This window comes from Mustela lutreola, chromosome 1 (genome assembly GCF_030435805.1).
Source record: "Mustela lutreola isolate mMusLut2 chromosome 1, mMusLut2.pri, whole genome shotgun sequence".
Lineage (NCBI taxonomy): Eukaryota > Metazoa > Chordata > Mammalia > Carnivora > Mustelidae > Mustela > Mustela lutreola.
The window spans coordinates 255,761,488-255,787,761 of record NC_081290.1 but is presented as its reverse complement, the minus strand read 5'-3'; the positions used below and the strand labels follow the sequence as shown (position 1 = coordinate 255,787,761).

The 26,274-nt window shown below is 43.0% G+C and overlaps 1 protein-coding gene across 1 annotated transcript; it reads left to right on the top strand.

Moving 5' to 3' along the window:
• The first annotated feature begins 4,774 nt into the window (after window positions 1–4,774).
• Window positions 4,775–17,063, top strand: BDNF (brain derived neurotrophic factor). Its single transcript, XM_059138607.1, is given in 4 exon segments — window positions 4,775–4,792; window positions 4,794–4,938; window positions 4,941–4,984; window positions 15,805–17,063. Coding segments are annotated over 4 exon segments (972 nt in total). The 3' UTR covers window positions 16,570–17,063.
• The last annotated feature ends 9,211 nt before the right edge of the window (window positions 17,064–26,274 follow it).

The following is a 26,274-nucleotide window of genomic DNA, read 5'->3' as shown; positions in this document are numbered from 1 at the left end:
CATTTAACCGCATGTCTTCTTCAAGTCTGTTTTTGTCAGCCCACTCTTGTTTTCTGTTGACATTGCAAGATTATTTTGGAGATTTCCTTTCCATTCCCACTCCCCCCCCCAACACACACACCATCTCAGTGTCTCAGAAACTTTTGGGAATGGGTCTTGTTCCCCTCCTGTGTTTGGCTATGGATGGTCACCCCTCTGGCTGGTGGTGTGGTTAACAACAGTTGTTTGTACAGTTGCCCTTTACAGTTTATAAAGCCCCTTTCCATGTGTTGATGACCCTTGGCATGATGCTGTGATTCAGGCAAGGTGGGATTTCTTATCCTCCTATCACAGAGCTGAGGCAGCAGGTCCTTCCATTGGCTCATCCATGGTGATTCATCTGTGATTTTCCCCAGTTTCTTAGTTAAGAAATGGCCGATTATCAGCCACTTCATAGGATCAACTTAAAAACAAGTGGAAAAGGTAGACCCAGAACTTAGATCTTCATTCCCCAGTCCCAGGGACTACCCTCTATACCCAACTGCCCCATCTTGTGCTGGTCTCTTCCAGGAAATGTCCCAGAAATTGAGATGGCACTCAACAGACTTCTTGATTTTAGTCACTACTGGGACATAGCAAAGGAACTGGCAAACATTTCTTGAGTGTCTGTTGCACCAGAGCAGTGTGGGAGAGTCATTGGTGTCAAAGGTGAAGTCAGTAGGTTCAACTTTTTTAAAAAATTGGTTAGTTTTAATTTAATTTCTTGATACTTAATTTACTTCTATGACTCAAAATCAAACAAGTGTTTAAAAGCCTATGTTGAGGCATCTTGCCCGCCTCCACTTCCCCACCTAGCACATACCATATATAGGAGATCATTTGTACTAATCTCATGTGAATCCTTCATAGTGTTTTATGAAAACATAAGTAAATATGAATATATTGTTATTTTCCCCCACTTTCAAAAATTTATTTTAAAAATTTATTTTAAGGTTCCCTCCCCAGTGTTGAAGCCATTTTTTTTAAAGTAATCTCTACCTACAACGTGGATATCAAACTCATGACCCTGAGATCAAGTCACGTGCTTTTCTGACTAAGCCATCCAGGTGTCCGTAATTTCCCCCATTTTTTAAACAAAAGGTAATATACTCTACGTACACTGTTCTGCACCTTGCTTTTATTACCTGCCAGTATATTTCAGAAAGCTTATATTTCAGTATATAAGCAGCCAGTTGTTCTTTATAGTTGCATGGATTCTACTGCATATGTGCTGTATAGTTTATCTGTTTTCTTGCAACTGGAAATTGGGCAATCTAGTCTTTTTGATGTTATATGCCTGTTGCAATTACGAATGTTGGGTATACATCATCTTGTATGTGTGTACCTACCTATATAGGTACATTCTCAGAAGTGGAATTGCTGGGTCAGCAGGAAAATTCATTTATAATTTATTTTTATTTTTTTCATTTATAATTTTGATTGATGCTGCCTAAGGGTCCTGCAGAGGGTTTGGACCCTGGGGTGCCTGGGTGGCTCTGTTGGTTGGTTAAGCGTCGGCGTCTTCTGCTCAGGTCATGATCCTGGGACCGTGGGATCGAGCCCTGCACTGGGCTCCCTGCTGAGTGGGGAGCCTGCTTCTTCCTCTCCCCTTGCTCACAGTAACATCTCTCTTTCTCTCAACTAAATAAGTACAGTTTTTAAGAAAAAACAAAACAAAACAGAGAGCTCGAACCCTTTGTGTTCCCACCCTCAACGTATGAGAATGGCTATTTCTTCACAGCATTGCCAGCAGAGTAGATGTCAATCTGAACAATGAAAAGTGGAAAGCAAACTTCTTTGTGAGATCTCCGTCTCCCACCTTGCCTCTAGTTTGCAGTGGGAATATTGCACAGTCCCACACTTGGTGAAGACACCAATTCCAGTGGAAATACTGCTTCACCATGGCCATGGGTTTATGCCAGCTCCGGTGACACACACAGAATGGACCCAGTTGCTACTTGTAGAAGCTCATGCAATGGAAATTTGAGCATGCACTCATTATTCACCTAACTAGCAGTCATAAATCTAAAGACCACAACAGTGTTTAGTAGAACAGAAAAGGAAATTGTCCCACCACAACGCTCTGTGTATCAGGCTTTCAGTGCTCATTTCGCAGCTGTTAGCCTTATTTCTAGGTACTGAGTTCAGAAGATATCTCCCAAATCACAGACGAGGTCTTGCCGAGTTTAGAACTTTCACACCCAAGGGGAAGCACTTTTGAGGAATGATTTTGCACTTTCCTAAAGATGTGTAATTCAATAATTAGTACTTTGTAAGATGAATTAAAGCTGGTGGAAGTACAATGTAAACACAAAACTGTGACACAGTATGGTCACACTTTTCCCTCAAAATTGGCAGGCGGTCTCCTGCATCATACAAATAGGGAATCCTATAAAAACACGGGATTTGTAGCCCAACTAGCATCTCCATGTTTCAAAAAGCACATATTCCAGGTCACGTTCACCTGACTCTCATTCTCGTTGGAAAGATCAATTCTTAGTCTTACTTTCCTCTGCAGACAAAATGCTCTATGGAGGGAAAAAAAATTCCTTTAGCTCTACTGCCTAGAAAAGTGTGGTTAAAAAGAGCCTGGCAGAATGGTTATTCCATTCAAACAAGCGTTCTTTTTCACTGAATTTTTGAGGGGGCCCCTTTAAAAGGGAAAACCTGTCCTGTTCCTGTATATGGCCTGGTTGCAGTTGGGGAGTTGCAGTGATGACTGTATGTAGCTACACAAAAAAATACTTCCTCGGCATATGGGTGGACGGCCAGAAGCTAGCTGACACACCCCTGACAAAGACCCATTTTCTTTTGTTGATACCTGCGAAGGCTTTCACAACAGGCATTTCCAGTTCTGTTCTCAGGCTCTTTGCAGCTACTTCTCTAGAAGTCTGCTATCATCCAAGGGTTGACTGTGGCCAGAAGCCAGGTATCCTGTGTTTTGTGCCATTGTGCCTCCAACCTGCCACACACATTCAGGAGGTCATCTTGGGTACGTGTTCTGTATCCACTCAGTGTGGCTCTTGGGTTGGCTTTCCCTTTGCCATTCATGCCAACAGCCTCTGGGCACCTGTTTGGAGGCAGGGAACCCCTGTGAAGTCTTTCACCCTATGACCTTTGTTCCTTGGGCTGTTTCAGCTTGGTTGCCCTTGTGGGCACACTGAGAGTCTGCTGCTCTGTCCATGTTGGATCCTCTGTTCTGTGGTCTTCGTGGTCCTACCTAGTTATAGGAACTACTCCTTGAGAATAAATTTGAGACTGTCCCGCCATACCTTTTTTGCCACTCTTGTCTCAGCCCCTCAGCTCTGTTCTTGAGTAACAGGACCATGGCACAAGTCAAGTGGGGTAGCCTAGGAACCAGTCCTCTAGATTTTGAGGGTATTAGGTTGGGGTACTAAATAGAAAGACTTTACATCCTAAGTTGGTTTTGTTGTTGTTGTTGTTGTTGTTGTTGTTGTTTCCTGAAGGCACATTGGCACTTGGGTCTTGATTGAGATCATTCTTACTCAAGTAGAGTTGACACAGGATTATTTGGCAGTTGTGGTTAATGATCTAAAAACCATGGGGTTCTGTTCGAGACCCAGTGAGATCTTCTCAGGGGAAGATGTTCTGACATTTCAAGCAAAATTTCCTCTGGGCATTGTTCTGACACCACTATGCCCACGTATGCATGTACGATTGATACCTTGAGGGAATGCTTCAGTATGGGGAAGACACAGTAAAGCAGAAACATTAGAGTGGTAGTCAATGTTTGTGAAATTAGTGTGTAAATAAACTGCTTACCAGGAATGATCGTAGAGGGCTTTGCTTAAATAAATAAGAAATTGATACATAGGGTTTGTGGGCTGTCTCTGCCAAGGAGACCTCCCTCAAAATGTAAGACCACATCCACATCTGACCCCGTATGGAAAGAAGCATGCAAGCCATCTCTGGTGCAAATTCCATTTCTACCACATGCTGGGTGTATGTTTTTTTTGGGGGGGGGGCAGGCGGCATGTGATTTTAGGCAATTTATTGAACCTCTCTGAGCCTCAGTTTTCTTAGCTATAAGCTGCGGATAACTCGGTTACCTACTGTGCCACTCAGAAATGTTAGCTATTATTTTTAATCATTTTTAATACAAAGAGAAGATTATATTACTTATTTATCCAATTGTACAGCTTCTCCCCAAATCACCCCCACCCCGGACACACACCATTACCTCCAGTACTATGTTTATTTAAAAATACTGTGTAGCTAGAAACGTCCCTCATCCCACTGCTTGGATTAAATATGTTGGTGTTTCCGTTTGCATGTATTTTGTAGGAATCAATGTTTAGTGAAAAGGGATGGAGACACGCAGATGTTCCCACAGTCCTGATGCTCATGAGACAGAATCAAATGTTTCCATATAGGTACATCTATTGGCTTAAACGCTGTGGATATTTCCTGACCGGCCATATGGATCTTTTGTCGTCTGAGATGTTAATATTTTCCTTGTATTTTATAATAGCTCTGGAACACGGCCAGTTTCTGGAACAGGGTCCACATGGCTCATTATGCGCAGGGCCCAGAAACTGGCTTGCTTGTGCTTCTCACATGAACAGGGACACGTACAAGAGTTGGGGGCTGTGGTAGGGCCGTGGGCAGGGGCACATACTCCCTTATTCTTGCCTCTGCATTAAGCTACAAATAATGAGCACTTTCCTGTGCTGTACAATAAGTCATTAAAAGAAATTATAGAGTCAGATGCAAAAATAACCCGAAGGACAACTGGATGTGTGGAACCACCAGTTTTCCCCCACATGCGCAGGAGGTTAATCCTCGTTAACGCTCGGAACACTGAGTTTCTATAGAGAGGGCTGCGTGTCCGCACACGTCTTGGCATCTGCCCACACGCTTCAGTACGGTGTGACTGTGCATCCCAGAAGAAGGGCTGCGGCATGTGGAATTTAACAAACCGATTCCTGAAAATGGTCTCATCAAGGTGAGCAACGGAGAGCTAATGGCATTCTCTTGCTAATTTCATCTTTCCCTTGGGATTTCCATAGTGCTTTTAAAACCTAGTCTTTGTCCTAGGGGCACTGTCTCTGTCCAGTTTCTTCTCCCACCTATTTTTCACCTCTTGCTTTGTAAAAATTAATGTTCTCTGTTGTAGTTCAGAGGATGGGATCTAAACTAGACAGAGGTCTCTTCATCAGCTGAGAATCATCTGTCCCCTTTCTCATTTTACCCCTTCTAAAGTAATGACATTGAAGGCTTCCAGTTTGGACCTAAGATGGCTCTAATTACGAACAGATAGTTTTGTGATGGAATTCACTCAGATAACTAATTAACCACAGGAATACATGGGCTGTGGAAAATTTCAGGAGCACCATCTGTGGAAAAACTGGGAAGGGCAGGCTGTTACCACAGCTCCGGGGTCCATTAAGAGTGTGTTTGTGTGGGGACCGTGTCTCGTGGGCGGTGACTCACAGCTGTCGAAATTCCCATAGCATCTCACCGCAGGAACTCCAGGGTGTCCGCAACACCTTACAAGCAACCTGTTGATTTGAAGTTTCCAATTCTGAGGAAAGACTGAAATATAGTCTCTTTTGTTTGTTTTTGGTTTTTGGTTTTAATTGTCATGGTTCTGGCTTGTTCTCAATGTCCGCATTATGGCAAACTTCTTGAGGGGGGATTCCTTTTATCCTCTGGCTTGAGAGAGTTACTGCATGTTCTCTCCCCTTAGGGACAAAGAGCACAGTTACGTCACCCTTGCACTCTTTTAAAGTACAGAGCATGCTTATTCCTCAATCCCAGAACTTGGAAGACCGTGCTCTGCTGCACTTTCACAGCATCCCCGATAGTAGGTGTGCTGTGTTCGTCATTTGGAGGAGGCACCCCTTTAGCTGTGTTCACATCTGTACCATGTGGGGCTCAAAGTGGAACCCAGTAATACTTAGGATTCCCCCTGGGAAAAGGTGGTTCTGTGTCATCTCAGCCCCACCCATTTGCAGGTGATCTAACAGCAACACCATCAGGGTTCCCAGTGTGAGTCATTTGTGTACGTATTGGTGACTTGGTGACTCGGTGTTTGGGAACTAGCTGTCTCTGCAATCCTTCGCAAAAAACCTAAACAGTGAAGCAATCTCCAGTTCTGTTGATGAAACTACCCCATCAACTCCCTGAGGATGTCCCTGTAACTCAAGAAGTTTTAGACTTTTCTTTAGAAAACTTTTTTTTTTTTTTTTTTTTTTAACCATGTTTCCTCCTTCGGTCTTGAAGCAAATGATCCTAGTTGTTGGAACCCAACTGAGAAATTGGGTTGCCTGCTGGGTACCTTACTGAGATAAAGACGAATTTGGGTTGGATAGGGGATTTGGATACTTGATATATGGATATGTTTTAGGGTTTTGTTGTTGCTGCCATTGCTGTTGTTTCGTGGGTTTTATTTAGGTATTAGAGCTGTTAGTTTTAGGGCAAACTTAGAAATAAATCTTCATTGAGTGAGTGAGTCAGTTTTCCCTGCCTTTGTCTTGGTTTCACCATCAGAGACATCTGGCTGAAAGGAATATTCATGTGTGTGGAAATCTATCACCTGCCAATGCCGTTGGTGTCATTTCCAGTCTGATTCTGATCGAGGGAGAAATGTTAGGCCTTCTAAGTCTTCAGGGAGGCCAATTTTGCGTGCACATGGCTCGTGACATTGAGATTAAAAATTAGTGATTGAGTAGAAGTCCAGGTTTAGGTCAGTAGTACAATATAAATTCTCAATGAATCACATTTATGGGTACCCTGTGCTTTACTGTATAAGCACAATAGTGGGAAAGCCAGGTGACATATAAAGGGAACCCAGATTTATTTATTACCATTACAAAAGCAAAATTATTTTCCTACATAATAAATGTCCTAATAAAACAAGTGGAACCAATGAAGAGATGGCAGGTAAGCCCATGACATGGCTCAGAATGCACGACAAATACGTAAGTCGACAGCCCTTTCATTTCCTGAGCCTAAGTAGCTTCCTTCCTCTTTATCATTTACAGTCCAATGTTTCCCAACTTTAATAAGTATATAAATCACCTTGAAGTACATGAATCTTGTCAAAGTACAGATGCTGTTTTAGTGGACAGGGTGGATGGAATAGAGGAAGGGAAGCTGAGCTGCTTTTTTTTTTTTTTTTTAAAGATTTTATTTATTTATTTGAGAGAGAGAGGAAAGCACAGAGGACAAGTGAGAGGGAGAAGCAGAATCGCCATTGAGTAAGAAGCTTGAGACAGGACTCCATCCCAAGACCCCGGGATCAAGGCCGGAGCTGAAGGCAGATGCTTAACTGACTAAGCCATCCAGGCACCCTGAGAGTCTTCATGTCTTGTGAGCTCTTAGGCGATGGTAATGCTGCTGGTCCATGGATATCCCTTTGAGAGGCAAGGTTTCATTTAATTTTGTTCAGGTCCTTGGAAAGTAGGTTATTAAAACTTAATGGAACCTGGTAGATCATATCACAATTAACATTACTATCTGCAATGTTAGGGGAATTTAATAATGCTTTTTTTTTTTTGCAATTTAATAGAACATTGTTCAGACAATGACAAATACCATATGATTTCATGTGGAATTTAAGAAATAAAACAAACAAGCCAAGGGGGGAAAAGAGAGAGAGAGATAAATCAAGAAACAGACTCTTAACCACAGAGAACAGACTGGATGGTTACTAGCGGGGAGAGTCATGGGGGGATGGGTTAAACAGATGATGGGCATTAAGGAGTGCACTTAACCATGATGAGCATGGGGTCATGTATGGAATTATTGAATCAGTGTGTTGCACACTTGAAACTAACATAGCACGGTGTGTTAATTAACTGTACTTAAAGTAAGAGGCTTAACAAGTTGAGAATAATAGTAATAGAACAGTATTAAGTCTGAACTTAATTATAACCAAATCTCACCTAAAATTCTAAAGAAAACAGAATCCTAATTAAAGAGATTAAGCTTTTAATTGGATGTTAACTGCCATTTTGTTCCGTAATCTAAAAAACAGCAGTTTAAGAGATGCCTGGATGGTGAGTTGGTTAAGTGTCCATCTCTGGTCATGATCTCAGGGTGGTGAGAGCCAACCTGGTGTTGGGCTCCACACTCAGCACGAGTCTGACTGCGATTCTCTCCCTTTTCCCTTCCCCTGTGCATGTGAGCACTCACATACTCTCTCTCTCAAATAAGTATACAAAATCTTTTTTAAAAATAGTTTAGGGGCAAGGGGGGTGGGGTTATGGACATTGGGGAGGGTGTGTGCTATGGTGAATGCTGTGAAGTGTGTAAACCTGGCAATTCACAGACCTGTACCCCTGGGGATAAAAATGTATTATGTTTATAAAAAATTTAAAAATTTAAAAAAAAAGAAATGAAAAAAAAAAAAAAATAGTTTAGGGGCACCTGAGTGGCTGAGTTGGTTAAGCAACTGCCTTTGGCTCAGGTCATGATCCTGGAGTCCTGGGATGGAGTCCCGCATCGGGATCCATGCTCAACGGGCAGTTGGCTTCTCCCTCTGACGCTCCGCACTCTCATGCTCTCCCTTTCTCAGTCTCTGTCTCTCAAATAAATAAAATCTTTAAGAAAAAAGTTTCAAAAATAGTTTAAAACTGTATTTTAAAAAGAAAAATTTTGGTTGTCTGTTCATTTGATGGGCAATTGACTTGTGCATGCTTGACTTTACCACAGAGGTGTGCGCTCTTTGGACAGTATTACTCTTTGACGAGGAGGTGAACATGGATAGGACCGTTAGCTATGGGTGGCTCTGGCTTCCAGGGATTCTTCCTTGGTTACCACAGACCAGTAGGTTTATTGGGGCAGTTGGGTTAAAAAGGCACTTGAAGACCTTTGGATGGTGGCAGCTGTGCCTGGGATTGGGATGCTTGGTAGGGTGTTCTCTGCCTTGGGCCAGGCGCGTTGTACAAGGTACTGTACAAATTGTAATTTAGAGGAGAAGACCCCTCCCCATCCTAATGGGGAATATGGTCTGGTGTTACTCCTCAATAAGCTGGGTGTCTGACCAGTAGAAAAATATTTGCTTTTTTCAAGGACGGAGTATGGGATAGAAGGTGTTACTAAAAGACCAGAGCTGCTGTGCTTTCTATCAAAGATGTATGTAAATTTATCAAATTAATAATTCAGTTGCAATATACTTTTTTATGCAATAATTACATGTATGTATTATTCTGGGTCTTAAGAACCAGCAATTTCTCTGTCATTCTTAAGCTAAGTAATGCCCGTGTGTGTCACAATACCGTGCACCCACTGGGGATCAGAGAGTCCTCTGGTGTGAAGGACTGTGCTGTGTAGAATGCATAGTTGGATACCCATGAACATAAACTACATTATGATTGAAAACTACATTTTTAAAGGCACTTCCTTCAAAGCTTTGGAACATCTGCCTCATCCGATTTCATTACTAAAATAATGTATTAGTTTCAGTTGATCGGTCATTCAGGGAAGTAACTAAATATCTGTCGTGATCATTAGGCCCACACTGCCATTTTACTCAGGGATTCCAACTGCCAATTGTTTTCCCTCAGGAGTGTGAAGCTATTTGTTTGTTTGTTGTTGTTTTTGTTTGTTTTTTAAATTCTCGGCTAAGCAGTATATACCTAGTGGGGAAAATGCAGAGAAATGAAGGAAAAAAAAACTGGTTTCTGTAGTTGAAGGCCTAGTTTTCCTTTGGAATCTGAGGTTCTGACCTTGTTCTATCAGGGGAACCACAGCAAATGGATGAGTTGATTAAAAACTCTGGTCCCCTTTCCGCCTGTACAAAAGGGGGGTAATTATAGTTACCTGCACCTCTAGGGCCCTGTGAGTCTTAATTAGTTAATATTTGCAAAGTATTTGGAGATCTTTGAATTAAAAGTGCTGAGCAGTGGAATCCAAGTTCAGTGTAATTATAATTGGAATGAGAATCTCGATTGCTGCCTTCCCTCATCCACCCTCCATGATGTTCTTTTAGCCAACCCGGACTTGACCGGTGGTTCACACTCATGTCTGCATACTTCTCTCTAACCCCTTCTCTTTTGCAACCCACTTCAGCCTAAAAATAAATAAATAGAACTAAATTAAGTTAAAAGAAATAGAAAAAGAAAAAGAATAGAAAAGAAAAGAAAGTTAAAATAAATAGAAATAAATGAAGTTAAAACTTGACTCTAATCTTACTTAAGTAACTACTCAGAATTTATCTATTTGTTTAGCAAGTGTGTGTGCGCGCACAGGGCTGGGGAAAGGAATGGCTGAGGTAGAGGGAGAGAGAGAAAGAGCAAGAATCTCTTTTTTTTTTTAAGATTTTTTTTTTGAATTTATGTATTTGACAGACAGAAATCACAAGTAGGCAGAGAGGCAGGCAGAGAGAGAGGAGGAAGCAGGCTGCCCACTGAGCAGGGAGCCCGATGCGGGGCTCGATCCCAGGACCCTGAGACCATGACCTGAGTTGAAGGCAGAGGTTTAGCCCACTGAGCCACCCAGGCGCCCCAAGAAAGAGCAAGAATCTTAAACAAGTTCCAAGCCTACTGTGGAGCCGGTCTCAACGACCCTGAGATCATGACCTGAGCCGAAATCAGGAGTCAGCTACTTAACCAACTAAGCCACCCAAGGCACCCCTCACTATTTATTTCTGAAGTTCAACAGGCACCAAGAAAATCAGTGAATTAACTGGTCTTTCCCACTGGATCATTCTTTCAGGCCCTCCTGTACCTGCTGATAAACTGGGCTTCTAGAAGCGTTTTCCTGCTCAGAAACTCTTCACTGGCTCTTCCATGTCTGCAAAGCAGGGTCAGAGTTCATTAGCATCCTCCTGAGAGCCTTTCTGAATCGGACAGTCACTCACTGTTACTTCTCACTATTCCCTTAAAGAGTTCTTTTCTCTTGAAATGTGCTCTTTGACTCCAACCAAGCCTCCACCCATCCAGTGGTGTCTTTTCTGGACACATCTAAACCCTCCCTATCCTCCCCTTCCTCTTCACAGAGCATTCTTCATTCTCTAACTGGAAGTAACCTCTTTCTCTTTACACAATTTTTTTTTTTTACTTTTCCTGGGTCTTTTCTACCTTTTTGTTTTCGTTACTTAAATATATGTCCTGCTTCCCTCCTAGACCATAAGATTTGAAGGTCGATTCTTTGGGTGATGAATGAACAAACAAAGGCTAATATATGCATAGAGTGAAACTGGATACAAATTAAAGATTATTTACATTGATTTGCAAGATTGCATTGAGGTGATCTCTTTATAGGCTTGCATCATGTATGTTAGGAATTAAATATTAATCGATAATTTCTTCAACGTTACAGTTATCCTTGTTACTTATAAGACTAAGATGAGCCGCCATATCTTTAAACTTTTGATTACATGCTCATAGACAAAACGCTAAGGGATTAGCAACAAGGAACACTTTGTGTGTTTTCTCCTGTTTGCCTGAATGACCCCTATTACTGTTTGCTTTCCCTTCTTAGCTTTGGCCATGGAAATGTTGTTCTAGGGTGCCTAAGTTTTTGTAGAGCTTTCCTTTAGAGGAAGGCCATGTTGTCTGAAATTCCATCCACTGGAATGGCATTAAAGTCAAAGGGTCTTACGGGTCACAATTATCCAGTACTGCAAAGCAGCATCTCAGTGGTGCTGCCTTTACAAAGTCGGGCTCCAGGATACACACACCTGCCGAGAGCTCTGGCTACATTTTAGAAGCTCCTTCTCTGACCACCCTCTGTAGCAGAGCCTCTCTTCTCCCTGCCGTTAAATATTGTAAACCCAGCAGCCTGTCCTGATGGTTAAAAACCTGGACGAAGAGCTAACCTGTAAACCTCTCTGAACCATAACTGTCTCATCTGTTTAATGTGGATAATAATACCTGCCTTATCTCCTTTTAACAGGCAAATTAGATCATACTTGTGAGTGTTCTACAGTCTTTAAGAGAAATGTTAAGTTATTACTATAGCATGCTGTCATGGATATTCATCTGGTTGAATGTTTAAGACTTGTGAGTCATGCTTAAAACTAACTTTCCTTCTATTTTGTAGATTTTCTTTTTAGCCTGGTGTACTATATTTAATTTTTTGAGAATGAGGCTAAAAAAGAAATCCTCTCTAGCATTTTATAGATGTGGTTGAGTTGATTGTTGTAAGCCTTGGAGCAGAATTAGACAGCCCCAGTGAATTTATTACGTATAAAGAGATATATAGACTGTCTACTTAGCAGTATCACACCGCCTCTCATCTTTGGCGTAACCAAGTCTCATCTGAAGGGCCTAAAATGTTTGGAATTACCATGGAAGCTTTTACTTACGTTTAGGATTTCCTGAGACAGTGTATAAAATCACTCACTGAAGAGGTTAACAGCGAAAAAGGCAGTTACAAGACTTAAAAGTTCAAGTTTTGCTATGAGTATTGTCACTGGCTGCTTTTTCAAAGTCTTTTGTTAGAAACAGAGCTACACAAATGATAGGGGCTGTTCATATGATGTCATGTTATTTGCTTGTTAGAAATCATCCAAGTAAAGTGTTGAGCTCTGAGAGAAGCTGAAGAGATTCCTCATGGCTGATCATTGACATCTATAAGATCTCCTCGAGCTTATAATTTGGGTTTAGCATGGCCTGTACTTGACCAAATAATTCCCTGGGTTCACTGGTGCTTTTCAAATGGGAAGGCTTCCCCTGAAAATTAGGTCAAAACTGTCTTCTCATGGTTTAATCAACTCATCAGTAGGTTTTTACTGAGAATTATTCTATTACTCTGTGTTAAGCATTAATTGGGTCAGACATGATCCATTCCCTCAGAGAGCTTATCATCTAACTGAAGACTGCCGGTGGTTGGCAGACACCATCACTGTCAGAAACAGAAAAGTTAGGGAGTAACATTGTCCCCTCAAAAAGTACTGAGTTGGGTGTTGGATGCATTACTGGGCCTTGTGAGTGAATAGGCAGTGAGCATCCCAGAAGTGTCCCTCTGGGCAGGGCTGGAGATGGGGGCTGGACTTCAGCACTAGAAAGTTCATTACTGACTCTCTGCAGATGTTCAGCTTTGAGAGGTGCGCCCAGTGTGGGCTTCAGGATGTAAGCCAAGTTCTATTGACTTAGATAGCCTTTGTTCCTCTGAAACAGTTACTTATGGAACTGCTAAGAAGAATATATAAAGGACTCACTACTTATGTAACCAAAAAGTTACTAAGAAAAAGATGAGAACAGTGAAAGGCAGGGTAAATAAACGTCTTTAAACCAAGTGTAGAAAAAGGTGTCATTAAGAGACTCATCACTGTGGTCGAGGTAAAAAAGCAATGTCTCACCTCTGTAGTTGAAGATGCCTGAGGAACTTGGCCCATTTTAAGCAGTTTGTGTGGGCACTTAGTAAATATTTACAAGACTTACTCTCTTTGATTAATTCCAAAATGAACATTTTCTGATTCATATTTTTAACATCTTCGAAATGGCTTGTGTCCTACAGTTGATGTCCTTTTGTTGTTCTGGTTGGCCAGGTAGGAAGGAGTCCCAGCACAGCTGTCATCACCTTAACCAACTTACTTTGCTTGGTTTTCTTTTGTTACATTTGCAGAAAAATTATATGTGATAAAATGTGTCCTAATAAGTCTAAAAGAGCTCTTCGGTAAGTATACAGTAACAGTTTGGGATGATAAAGGAGGCACTTTTGGCTGCATTTTTAATTTCTTAGTGATACACAAAATGGTGTGTTTTGTAATGCCAATATCTTAGATTTAGTGAAATAATAGTATTGAAAGATGACTGATCACAGCAGATCTGTACCCGAGCGATATAGATGGCTGGGGTAGAATATTCTAGATTGGCATTTTTTCCTCAACCTCCATCTGAGGTGGAGGTTTTAATTTGAACAGGGAACATTAGGAAAAAGGGTTTTCCTTCAGTGGTAATACCACCTGCCCAGGAGTACAAAGTTCCTCAGAGGATGCATTTCTTCGATGGTGAAAAATCCGGGACATTCACAAAAAGTTCAGGTGTGGTTCATACAAACCAGGGTGCTCTTCCTACCCGCAGACCCTTGTGTGTCCAGACAGCCCTGAGAATGCTTGCTCTTTGTGCAAAGTGAGAATGAATCCACAAGGAAATTTGTGAGTGTTTGGGGATGGTAATAGCTCTCTCTTATAAAAGCGGAGAACAGAAGCATTGTTTCTCCGTACCAGCATTTGCAGCCGTTTCTACAGTGTGACCTATTGACTGGAGGAGGTAGGTTGTTGCCTTCCCGTACGGTGACACTTAATGGACAGGAAGTCCATGGGTAGCAGGTAGCACAGCGTAACAACTAGGGCATGTGTGTGTCTCTTTGTAAATCCTTGCTCTGGGACTGAGAGCTAGGAGTAGTTAGTGTCGGACCTGGGGGATGCTTCTGTCTCTTGCTAAGGGACCCAGAGCTTCAGGTAAGTGACATTGAAGTCCTTCACCATCTGATGGTAACCTTGGGTCGGTCCGTAGGTATGTTTTCATGTTGTTTGTTCGCCCATTCTAATTGGCTTCCCAGAGCCTGCCTGTAGACATGCAGCCAAATTTACACTGGAAAACCCTCTGGCAAACAGGAAAAGATTAATTTTGTGGTGTGCTGTTAAGGGACTTCCCAGAAAACTTCAAAAGCACAGAAAGAAGCACTAGCTGCCTATTCCAAAATGTGCAAAATGCCACTCAGCTTTTTAAAGGTGTGATAAACTCGGAGCCCTCTCATACGCATATATACACCAGACCACATTTTCAGTGGAAGGAGAAGCTGAGCTTTCTGAGATGGGGCTGTCTGTACGTGAGCCAGGAAAGCCAAGGGCTGAGGAGCTCAGAGAGTTGCTGGAGATAACTGTGGATCTGCATCTGGGAGGCATTTGAAATTGACTTCAGTGCCTTTTTAATGCAGACTTTTCCAGTTCTCTCTTAAGCAGACACATTGTTTTCATATCAGCCCCAGGCATAGACACACCATTAAAATCAACGGGTAGAAAATGATTTGTGTTTGGAAATAAGCAAAACATTTTCAGTTGTGACCACCCAGGTGTAGTAGGGAAACTCTGGAGCTGATGCTGGGAGCCCCAGGCTCTAATATAAACTTTCTTCAGGACAGGAAACAAATCCTTTGGTTTCCTTATCTGTAAAGCAGGATGGCTTGATGGAATTATCTTTCTACTTTATTCTGATAGATTATCTCTAGGGGAGGGGGGGGAAAAAAAGTCCATGTAAAGGCTCTTTACAGCTCCCTGACTTCTTTTTTATGATGCTTCCCAAGCCTAGATATCACAAGGCTAGGAAGGCCCCCACAGACCCCTCGGGCCACGACCATTCCTGTCACATGTTCCCTCAATAGGACCATGTTGCCAACTAAAGGGGGAAAAAAAATGACTATTACAGTTGCAGTTGTTGCTTAGTAACATTTCTGATTTTGTGTTTCTTATGACAGCCTGAGCAGAGATCATTAAAAATTAAACTTACAAAGCTGCTAAAGTGGGAGGAAGGAGGAGACCTTGAAGGCACCATTTTTTTTTTTTCACTTGCTTAGAAGCCATCTAACCTCGGGTTTCAGTGCCTCGTCTTGGGGCAAACACAGCACGGTCTCTGGTTTATATTAAACCACATAGAGAGCACACTCCTGACATTTAACTTGTGTCCTACTGCAGCTGGAGTTTATCACCAGTACATAAAACCCTTGACCCTGCAGAATGGCCTGGAATTACAATCCCCTGTTTCGCACTGCATCGTGCAGTGGCACTGCTTCCCCCCCCCCCCCCCCACCCTGCCCGGCGGAAGCAAGCCCTAACGAGCTCTGTGTCTCCTTTCTGCTTTCTCCCTGCAGTTCCACCAGGTGAGAAGAGTGATGACCATCCTTTTCCTTACTATGGTTATTTCATACTTCGGTTGCATGAAGGCTGCCCCTATGAAGGAAGCAAACGTCCGAGGACAAGGCAGCTTGACCTACCCAGGTGTGCGGACCCATGGGACTCTGGAGAGCATGAATGGGCCCAAGGCAGGCTCGAGAGGCCTGACTTCCTTGGCTGACACTTTTGAACACGTGATAGAAGAGCTGTTGGACGAGGACCAGAAAGTGCGGCCCAACGAAGAGAACAATAAGGACGCGGACTTGTACACTTCCAGGGTAATGCTTAGTAGTCAAGTGCCTTTGGAGCCGCCTCTCCTGTTTCTGCTCGAGGAATACAAAAATTACCTGGATGCTGCAAACATGTCTATGAGGGTCCGGCGCCACTCTGACCCCGCCCGCCGTGGGGAGCTGAGCGTGTGCGACAGCATTAGCGAGTGGGTGACGGCGGCGGATAAAAAGACTGCAGTGGACATGTCGGGCGGGACGGTCACGGTCCTTGAAAAAGTCCCCGTATCAAAAGGCCAGCTGAAGCAGTACTTCTATGAGACCAAGTGCAATCCCATGGGTTACACAAAGGAGGGCTGCAGGGGCATCGACAAAAGGCATTGGAACTCCCAGTGCCGAACTACCCAGTCGTACGTGCGGGCCCTTACCATGGATAGCAAAAAGAGAATTGGCTGGCGATTCATAAGGATAGACACTTCCTGTGTATGTACATTGACCATTAAAAGGGGAAGATAGTTGATTTATGTTGTATAGATTATATTGAGACAAAAATTATCTATTTGTATATATACATAACAGGGTAAATTATTCAGTTAAGAAAAATAATTTTATGAACTGCATGTATAAATGAAGTTTATACAGTACAGTGGTTCTGCAGTCTATTTATTGGACCTATCCATGACCAGAAGGGAAACAGTCATTTTGCGCACAACTTTAAAAAGTCTGCATTACATTCCTCGATAATGTTGTGGTTTGTTGCCGTTGCCAAGAATTGAAAACGTAAAAAGTTAAAAAAAAATAATAATAAATTGCATGCTGCTTTAATTGTGAATTGATAATAAACTGTCCTCTTTCAGAAAACAGACAAAAAAAAAAAAAAACGACAAAAATTTGAACCAAAACATTCCGTTTACATTTTAGACAGTAAGTATCTTCGTTCTTGTTAGTACTATTATCTGTTTTACTGCTTTTAACTTCTGATAGCGTTGGAATTAAAACAATGTCAAGGTGCTGTTGTCATCGCTTTACTGGCTTAGGGAATGGGGGATGGGAGGGCTATATTTTTGTTTGTTTTGTGTGTTTTTTTTTTCCGTTTGTTTTGTTGTTTTGTTTTGTTTTGTTTTTTAGTTCCCCTAGGGAGTAGGGATGGGGAAAGAATTCTTTAACTATATATTCTGGTTGATAAGGGATTTATTTGTATGTTGTAAAGATGTTTGCAATATCAATCAGATGACCGGCAAATGAATAAAAATTAAGGCAACTGAACAAAGTGCTCACTCCCACTTCCCACAGTGCACCTCCTAGGCTCCCACTCGCCCTTTGGGCCTTGGTCAGGGGAGGCTCCTTTTATCAGAAAGACCTACATTTTCATAGAGCACATTCTTTGCTCTCCCTCCCCCTTGGGTCCCCTCTTTGTTTTGTTTTCTCTCAGAAGAAAAATCAGTTGCGCGCTCTGAAATATTTTACCACTGCTATGAACGAGTGAACCAATTTTGTCCTTGTCGTACTCCTATAAGCATGGAGAATAGTGATTTCGTTCTTTTCTTTTCTTTTCTTTTTCTTTTCTTTTCCTTTTTTTTTTAAGAGAAAAAAACAACAAAATATAAAAACGAAGATTCTTTTTTACGAGGGGTAAACATTCAGTCAATCATTGTAAGGCTTCACAAAATCATGGTAAGGCTTACAAATTGTCTTGCAAGCAAAAGGTGGAGTTCTGTAAGGACCCAGAAATGCCTAGATCAGGGTAGGCGTCCACACTGCCAGTGAAATGAGACTGAACAGCCCTATGGAGGCTGTGTGGAGCTGACATGTCATTTCTGGGTGGTGCAGGAGGAATTTCTGAGTGGCCATCCTGAGGTCTAGGTGAGGGTGGGGAATGGTACTTGAGACATTCCAGAAGGGAGGCCTCTGAAGGACCTTTCAGAGGTGGCTCTGGAATGACTATGTCAAGTTGCTTGGACCTCACGCTTTAAGTGCCTACATTATCTAACTGTGCTAAGAGGTTCTCGCTGGAGGACCCCACTCAGGCTGATTTATGCTCTCCACCCCTGGGTAATTTGTCCTAAAGCTGGATAAGCCTGGAGCAGGTTCAGAACCAAATGTGGCATTGTGATCTTGAGACTAATGCAAAGCAAGAGAATATCCTTGTGACCTGAACACTTACTTAAGCTTTGAAATTAGACTTGAGGAAACCAGGGTTTTGTCTTCTGAGAACTTTTGGTAACGGGGAAGGGACAGGAAAAAGCCCCAAAACTCAGGTTGGATGACCAAGGCTACTGACAGAAAACCTTATCCAGAGACAAGACTTCAACAAGGTGTCTGCACATCTAGGACACCGCAGGCTTGGAAAGGTGCCTTGCTCGATGGAAGAGGCCAGGACAGAGCTGACAAAGTGTTGCTCCCCAGTGAAGACCTCAGCAACCTCCTACCCATTCTGTCTGTCCATGGAGAGGGTCCCTGCCTCACCTCTGCCGTCTTGGGTTTGGAGAAGTAAAGTTGGGGTCTGCAGTAGTGGTCCTGGGAGAAATAGTGCTAAACCCACTCACCCAATCAGTCCACTATCCAAATCTGAAAATGTCCTAGACCAGTGTCCTTGAATAACATAAAACCTCCAGAAGTTGCTGCTCTTAGTTGGGTGAGGGGTCAGCAAAAGCGGACATCCACCATGACCCAGGGAATAAAGATGCCATCAGCAAATAATTTTGCTTTGTTCAGCCTTTCATTTAGAACAAGCCGAACCTATCCTTTACGATACCATCTGAACACCTGCCTTTAAAAGAGGGAAGATGTTAGTTGAGGTTTGTTTTGTGCTGTTTGAAAATACTCTTTGTAATTATTTTTGACATGTAACACATATTTGCTGTACGTTAAGTTTCTGCAGCTTGCTTCTGAGGGACAAAATTATAAAACAGGAAGTCCCTGTCTCAAAATCTCAAAAGTCCTGCAAAGTCCTGGCAAAGGCCAGATCTGTTAGGTGGTTGATAGGAGACACTGAGCAATTGTGTGGTCACTGGCTCTCTCCTTACCCCATAGGATATATCACAGTCACATGCTTGGTGGCTTATGTTGACCTAAGATTTATTTTGTTAAACTCTTTCTCTGTTGCCGTTCATTTTTGTTCTGTTCAGTTCTGTTTTTTTGTTTTGTTTTTGTTTTTTTAAGTCTCGCTGTGGTCTCTTTGTGGCAGAAGTGTTTCATGCATGCGAGCAGGCCTGTTGCTTTTTTATGGTGATTCCCATTGAAAATGTAAGTAAATGTCTGTGGCCTTGTTTTCTCTATGGTAAAGATATTATTCACCATGTAAAACAAAACAAAAAAATATTTATTGTATTTTAGTATATTTATATAATTATGTTATTGAAAAAAAATTGGCATTAAAACTTAACCGCATCAGAAGCCTATTGTAAATATAAGTTCTATTTAAGTGTACTAATTAACATATAATATATGTTTTAAATATAGAATTTTTAATGTTTTTAAATATATTTTCAAAGTACATAAAATCTGGGGGTTCTGGGTTTTTTCTCTTCACTGTAAAACCAAACATGAAAACGTGTTTTATTATAAATACGTGTGTTCCTTGCTTGAAGACCAACCTGACTAGTTTTAGCAATTGCACAGCCCCCCAGAGAGGATGCTTATTTCAAAGCAGGGGAGGCCAATCCTACAGCCTGTGAGCTTCCAAGAAGCTCTAGGATTGGGCCTGTCTTCCACAGTGGAAGACGGGCGTGTCATATTCTAGGACACTTGAAAGTTTTCTCCTTTGAAGTGATACACTTTCATCGAGTACGAAACCATGTATCCTAGCAACCTCAGGATCCATGAATCAGGGCTGGCTGGCTCTATTTGATTATAAAATAACTGTTAAAAAAAAAAAAATCAAAGTAGGTTTACTTAGGAATAATGAGAATAAATTGGCCCAAATTTAGAAAGTCAATGACGGAAAGAAAACATAGAAATTCAATATTTGGAAGCAGGTCATGTACCCTCAGTTTGGAAATGGTGCCATTTGCATTATGTATTTGTATCCATTGCACTGATTTAATTTTTGTATGTGAAGCATGCAGATTTTGTATCATAGTACCCATGATCTAACAGATTGCTAGGATTTCTAAAAAGATTTGCCTCTGTGATGGCTGCCAAGCCGCTGGGTAATTTAGTTAAAGTGTTTAAAGTTATCACTAAATCTTAGGGAAATAAATGGAAGGATTTTAAATTAGAGAAAGAGCCATTAAGGAAAAAAAGCATCTGTTCCTACTCTTCAGACTCCCCATTTGAACACTGACAACGCATCCCAGAACGTGGTGAACTATATCTGTGCAATGTATCATTTCTATTTCAAATATACACACATGGTTTCCTCTTGTATTGTCTTATAAATAAGGATCAAGAAAGTCATAACAAACATTGACTTGTGTTGTGTATATGGAAGAACAGATCCAATGAGATGAATTACTCGATCCTAATCTGTCCAGGGAGCTTGCAAAGTACTCCAAACTCTAAGGGAAGACCCTGCCTGGCTGCCAGGGCATGAGCCCAGCAGTGGAATGAGATCTTGGGTAAACCTCAGGCTTCACCAATTTTCATAGTGGAGGAAGACTAAGATATTTTTTGTAAAAAGAAGAGAAGGAAGTACGGCTTTCAGAGTGCTTGAAGTTAAAGGGGTGTGGTAAACAGTACAGGGAGTTTTCATAAGAAGATGAGGCCAGAGAAGCAAACAAAAAGCGGAGGATAGACCAAATTAACCAAGTTGGAGTTGACAGGACTAGTCCATTTGTACTCTGTGCATCGGGTACAAGCAGTTAAATCTGTTCAGTCATTGGGAGGCCTACAAATAACCCAGAATCTTTGCTTTCTCAGATCCATTGTTTTTCACCATATTGAGAGCCCTCTGTGGTTATTGGAAGCATCTATGATAGTTTCTTACCAGCGGTACTAATTCCGTGAATGCTACCTCAGTTGGGACATTCTGAACGGATGACTAGAGTGGGTCCATGCCACATCTTCTCTTACTCATTTACATGATTACTAGACTCTGGATAAGATGCCTAACACCTTATTAACTGCAACCAAAGGGTTTTCAGTATGGGGTCAGCTCAGCCACTACAGAGGCAGCGTTGGGGTATATGTTGGGGTCTCCTGCAAAACATAGGTACCTTCTCTGCATTCTCTCATCAAGCCTGTTCTAGGAGTCCGTCCGAGTTGAAGCGGCTGCATATTTTGAGAAGCTGCTGTGAAGCAAGACATAATCTATGTACATACATGTAGATAGACAAAGTATTTAGCCTGGAGAAAATTCGTCCATGGATTTGACCCAAAATCAAATGGTTGGACAGCAAAATTAGTGATGGAATGTGGGCCCTTTTAGAAAAATTTTTGGTTTTCAGTTTTTGGTTTTTTGTTTTGGTTTTTGTTTTGGGGGGTTTTTTTAGCTGTGGGTTAACTCTTGGTTTAAAGGTTAGTTGGTTGGCAATTTGGGGGCAAGGAGGGTTGGGAATCTGACTCTTGTTGGTTACATTAAGCCAACTGGTGATGGGTTCGTGAATCATCACCTAAGAGCCAAGCTGAGCGACTAGAGCAGGTGCAGCCTCTCCGAACCAGCCAGCCTCTGTACGTTGCAACTAATAAATGCCTCCCCTCCCTCACCTCTGTTCCCAGGCCGGAGTATCTTCATCCACTCCCCCAATTCCAGACACCACTTTAATTCTTGATAGAAAAGCAGAAAGACCACCTCCTCATCTTTTGATCAGTGACTAAATGCAGTAAATTGCCTGAAGAATGTCTAAATATTAACAAGAAAAAAATTATGATCTTACACATCATTATATTCCTCATTAAGAAAGAGCTCTTTCTGCAACAGTGTAGGCTTTGCATAGGCCCTCACCTCAACCCCTCTAATTATTTGCTAGGCACAAAACCCTGGATCAGGGGCTCCCCAACCGGGCATTTGCTTGTCTGAATAAGGATAGTGTCTTCTAATTATCATGCGTGCATACACACACACACACACACACACACACACACACACGACCTTTACATTCATTATATATTTGTGTGAGTCACTAATTTCTTCTATCTGGAAAAGCAAATGTGTTTTCCCTTTGGAAAAATAAGCCCTTCCTTCTGTCCTAAAATATCCCGCACAAAACACTGCAGCTTAATGACGGGGCATGTCTTAGGCCAGTAAATGACCAAAAAATGTTGATGGGAAGACTGAGCTGGAAGTGCATGTTCTACATTTAGAAATCATCATAAGGATGCGTCTGCAGCACAGCACTTTGGGATTGTATTCTGTTCAGACGGTTCCTTAGAAACCAGGAGCTGGTCTGCATAGAATGGCTGAACCCAGGGGAAATATTTTTGTCTCGCTTAAGTACTCACATTTTGGAAAAATCCATATCAAGTGTTGCAGTACATACTCAAATTAATTTAGTTGAGCTACATTCTCCACTGAGCCCTACCTAACATTAAAAAAATTTTTTTTCTAGACTGGAATTTGGTGTATATCTAGCGGGGAAAGAGGAAAAGTCATAAAGCAAAGTCGAAACTCTAAACGGGAGACCTCCAACAGGTATCACACAGGACCACCACTTGGAGATAGGGGGTCCATGCTGTGGTCTACTTGGACTAATTGCCATGGTTCTCAGGCTCTGCAATCAGCAGCGTTCTCTGGGAATGTGTTAGGAATGCACATTCCCAGGCCCCACCCTAGACCTGCTAGAGTCATAAGCTCTGGGGGTGGAGACAGCAAATCTGTGTTTTTAACAGACCCTCCAGGAGCAGCTCAGGCCCACACGTTTAGAATCACTGGACTAAGGGATGTAGGCAATCAGCTTCCAGCCCACCGCCCCCCACCTCCCACCCCACCCCATATTCTAAATCATAGGAAGATAGCACAGCCCAAGACATTGGAACTGTGAGTTCAAATCCCAAGCATGCTACTACCTCTTTCCAGGACCCCGAAAACATCCTTCAAACCATCGAGCTTTTCATTTCCTCACAAGAGCAGTGGGTGCTCCCAGGCAGAGCCTCGCTCTGCGCTGGAAGAAGACACTAATGATTTCAAAGCAAGCACGTAAATGTGTGCCGGGAAAGCTCAGCACAGTTTATAGTCAACAATTTTTTTCTTTCCTTTCAAAGCTACAGCAGTCGTGGATTAAGGACCCAGAGCATGTAGTCGTTTGTAACACATTTGGAACGACTGCGAGAAATGAGAAGCAACACGCAGCAAATTAATAAGGAAGAGATTATTCCATCTGGGGAGCTGGGCTCTGCACCTGCCAACACAGCCCTCTCTCTGGGAAACAGAGCTATATTGGTCACAAATTAAATAAGCTTCCTGAATTAATCAGCTATTAACACCCAGCTGAGGAGTCCAAGGTTCACCCCTCCAGAATGACCAGATTATAAACAAAAAGGGCTTCTCCAGGCTTTGTGGCCAGCCTTTTCCTGATTGTAGGAACTGTTTTCTGGAAACAAGGACTGGAGAGTCATGTATTCCCAGGCCCTCCCCATTGCTGTGTGCACGTGTATGTCTTGTGTGTGCGCCCATTCCTGCACATTTCAGACACCACCAAGAGCATTAGAAGGTTTTTGGTTTGTGGGCTGTGGTGGAGGTGTCCAGATATGTTACCCATTGACTGGGCGATGTGGAAACCTGAATTCCGGCAAGCCTGCGGGAGGGACCAGGAGTCCCAGCAGCTCCAGTTAACCAAGTCAGCCACGCCATGTCTGGTCTCTGAACCTTCAAGCCTTCCCTCAATCTGTCCTAGGAACAGATTGGACTGCGTCGGAGGTAAATTTCAGCTCCAAGAGTCTGCCATCCTGTTCTCCCTACTTTATTACTTGTGGTAAAAAGAGATTAAAGAGGAAGCACTTAAAGGTGGGGAACAAGATGAGAATTCACCACCCATCTCCTGTGTCCGTCACTGAGGCCCTTGCTGCTGGCCACTTGCCACAAAGTGGAAATCAAGAGGCATTTGGGTATGCGCGGGAGTTGAGGAAGTGGCAACAGGCCCCGGGGAAGGTTTTTGTGACTAAGAGAATGTTACCAGCTGTTTGACCATCAGACAGAAAATCCCTTGGGGAAGGTGCCCAAATATCAGTCAAGGTACAAACTTCTTCTAAACTTCACTTCAAAGCCAGACGAGTCATAGTTGCTGGTTTTATGCCACTTCCTATCCTACGGTGGCTGTCAGGAAACCCTGGGGCCAGTGTCAGGGTTGGCTTCCCGTAGTCCCTGTGTATGGAACCCCGAAACAAACAGGGCTTGCATCTCCTTTCTGCTGGGCTTGTCACTTCAACAGTGACATGCAGCGATCAACTTGCCTCACAGCCGCACCAGCACTCTGGATATATCCTCTTTCTTGAGTCAATGGCCTTGAAGACAAGGGTGTCAAGTGATAAACCAGGGCAACGCTAAACCCAAGAGCACACTTCTGCAGAGCCAACCTTGAGGGATGGTGGTTCCAAGTTGAGTCTAGGAGACAAATCTCCTGGGCACAGGAGAGTCTGGAAGGCCTCATGCCGGCCACCTAACTTTGGCTTATTCCTGACCTAGAGTCCTTTAGGCCTCAATCTCTGAGAAACCTGTATTTTCTTTCTGGTTCAATCTGCTTCTGCTCCCGGTGTATGCCCATCCTCCATTCCGAGCAACCCAAGGGGTTGTTTCTTCCAGAATCCAACTTCTCACCTCTCAGAGCATAGTAGGGTAGTTAAGACTATAGATTCTGGAGCCTGACTGCTGGGGTCTGAATCCCAGCTCTGCTAATAGGGCTGTGTTTCTGTGGGCAAGTTCCTTAACTTCTCTGTGCCCCAAACTCCTTCTAAAGGACAGGCGAAAATACTACCACCTACCTTACGGGACTTTTGTGACAAATAAGTTAATACACACAAAACACTTAGAAAAATGATGGGCCCATGCAAAAGTCTCAAGAAGCTTTTACAAACTCTTATTCTATTGATCGGCAATGACCTGGGCTCACCTACCCCAGACATGAGAGATTCTTCTCTGATATTCTCCGACTCTTAGAGGGGATCCCATTCCATCTGTGTTTCATTAGTAGCCGGAGCACTTTGTCTTTTCTGGAAAACTCAGAGAGAGGCAGCTCTTGTGTACCCACTAACAGTACTCCTTGGCCGTTAAGCTGTGGCCAATACACACACTTAGGCAAATGGAGGAGACACGCTACAATAAAAGGCATTTTTCTAGACTGTACAATCCAAATGAAACCCATTATCCTTAAGTGTCCATTGCAGCTGAACAGGACGGACTGAAGCCAGGGCAAAGTGGATGAACTCACGGAGTCGGAAGGAGAAACAAGGAGCCACAGCCACGTTTCTAAAAATAGCCATGGCACGTCAGGAGGATCCTATCTTGTCCTTCAGCCTCTGGTCACCCAGACCATGACACAGTGATAAGGACTCATGCTGTCCTTAAGCAAGCACGGTTCCAGGCACCGTGTGCAGATCTAGGTGGCAATATTCGTACTCCCGTTTTAGAGGTGAGGAGGGGAAGATGCAGAGAGTTCCGCGGAGTTGCCCAAGATCACAGCACTAGGGAAAAGCAGAGCAGGACCCGGAATTCACGCGGTCTCAATCCGGAGCTACTTGCCTAATAGCTGCAACATTGGAAGAGTGTAAAGAACACTGGGGGAAAACAGAAACAAAAGAAATGGAAAGTAGCTGTGTGTCTTCAAAGATTTGGGTTTCCATGGAAAAGGAAGAGCCCTAGTGGTGCTTTTAGTTTCTAGCTCTCAAGAGATCACTGGCTGGCTCTTTTAAGGGTTAATGTGCAGAGTCTCGGGTTGCACAGAGGCCCTTTCACGAGTGGACGGGCCACTGCTCTGTGCTAAACAATCTGAGGGCAGGGTTACGAGAGCTTTGGGCCAGCTGTTTCCGATACCTGGAAATGGGGCAGCTGCCGCCCCCTTCAACCTCATAGCACATCGGAAGGGTTTCCTGTGAGCTGCCTGGCGTGGGTGGACAGAGTTTTCTGGAACCACTTGCTAAACTCAGGAACGCCCCCATTCTCCCTCAGGTGAAACACTTATGAAGTTACTGTGTTTGAGATGGGTGGAGGAGAGCAAGGGCCCGGCCCAGACCCTGCAGGGTCTGCAACAGTCTTGGACAACACGATGCAGGTATAACCCAGACACCCCCTCCCCATCACCCTGCCCCTTCTGAGTATGGCAGACACCACTAATAAGTCCTCGCTGAGCT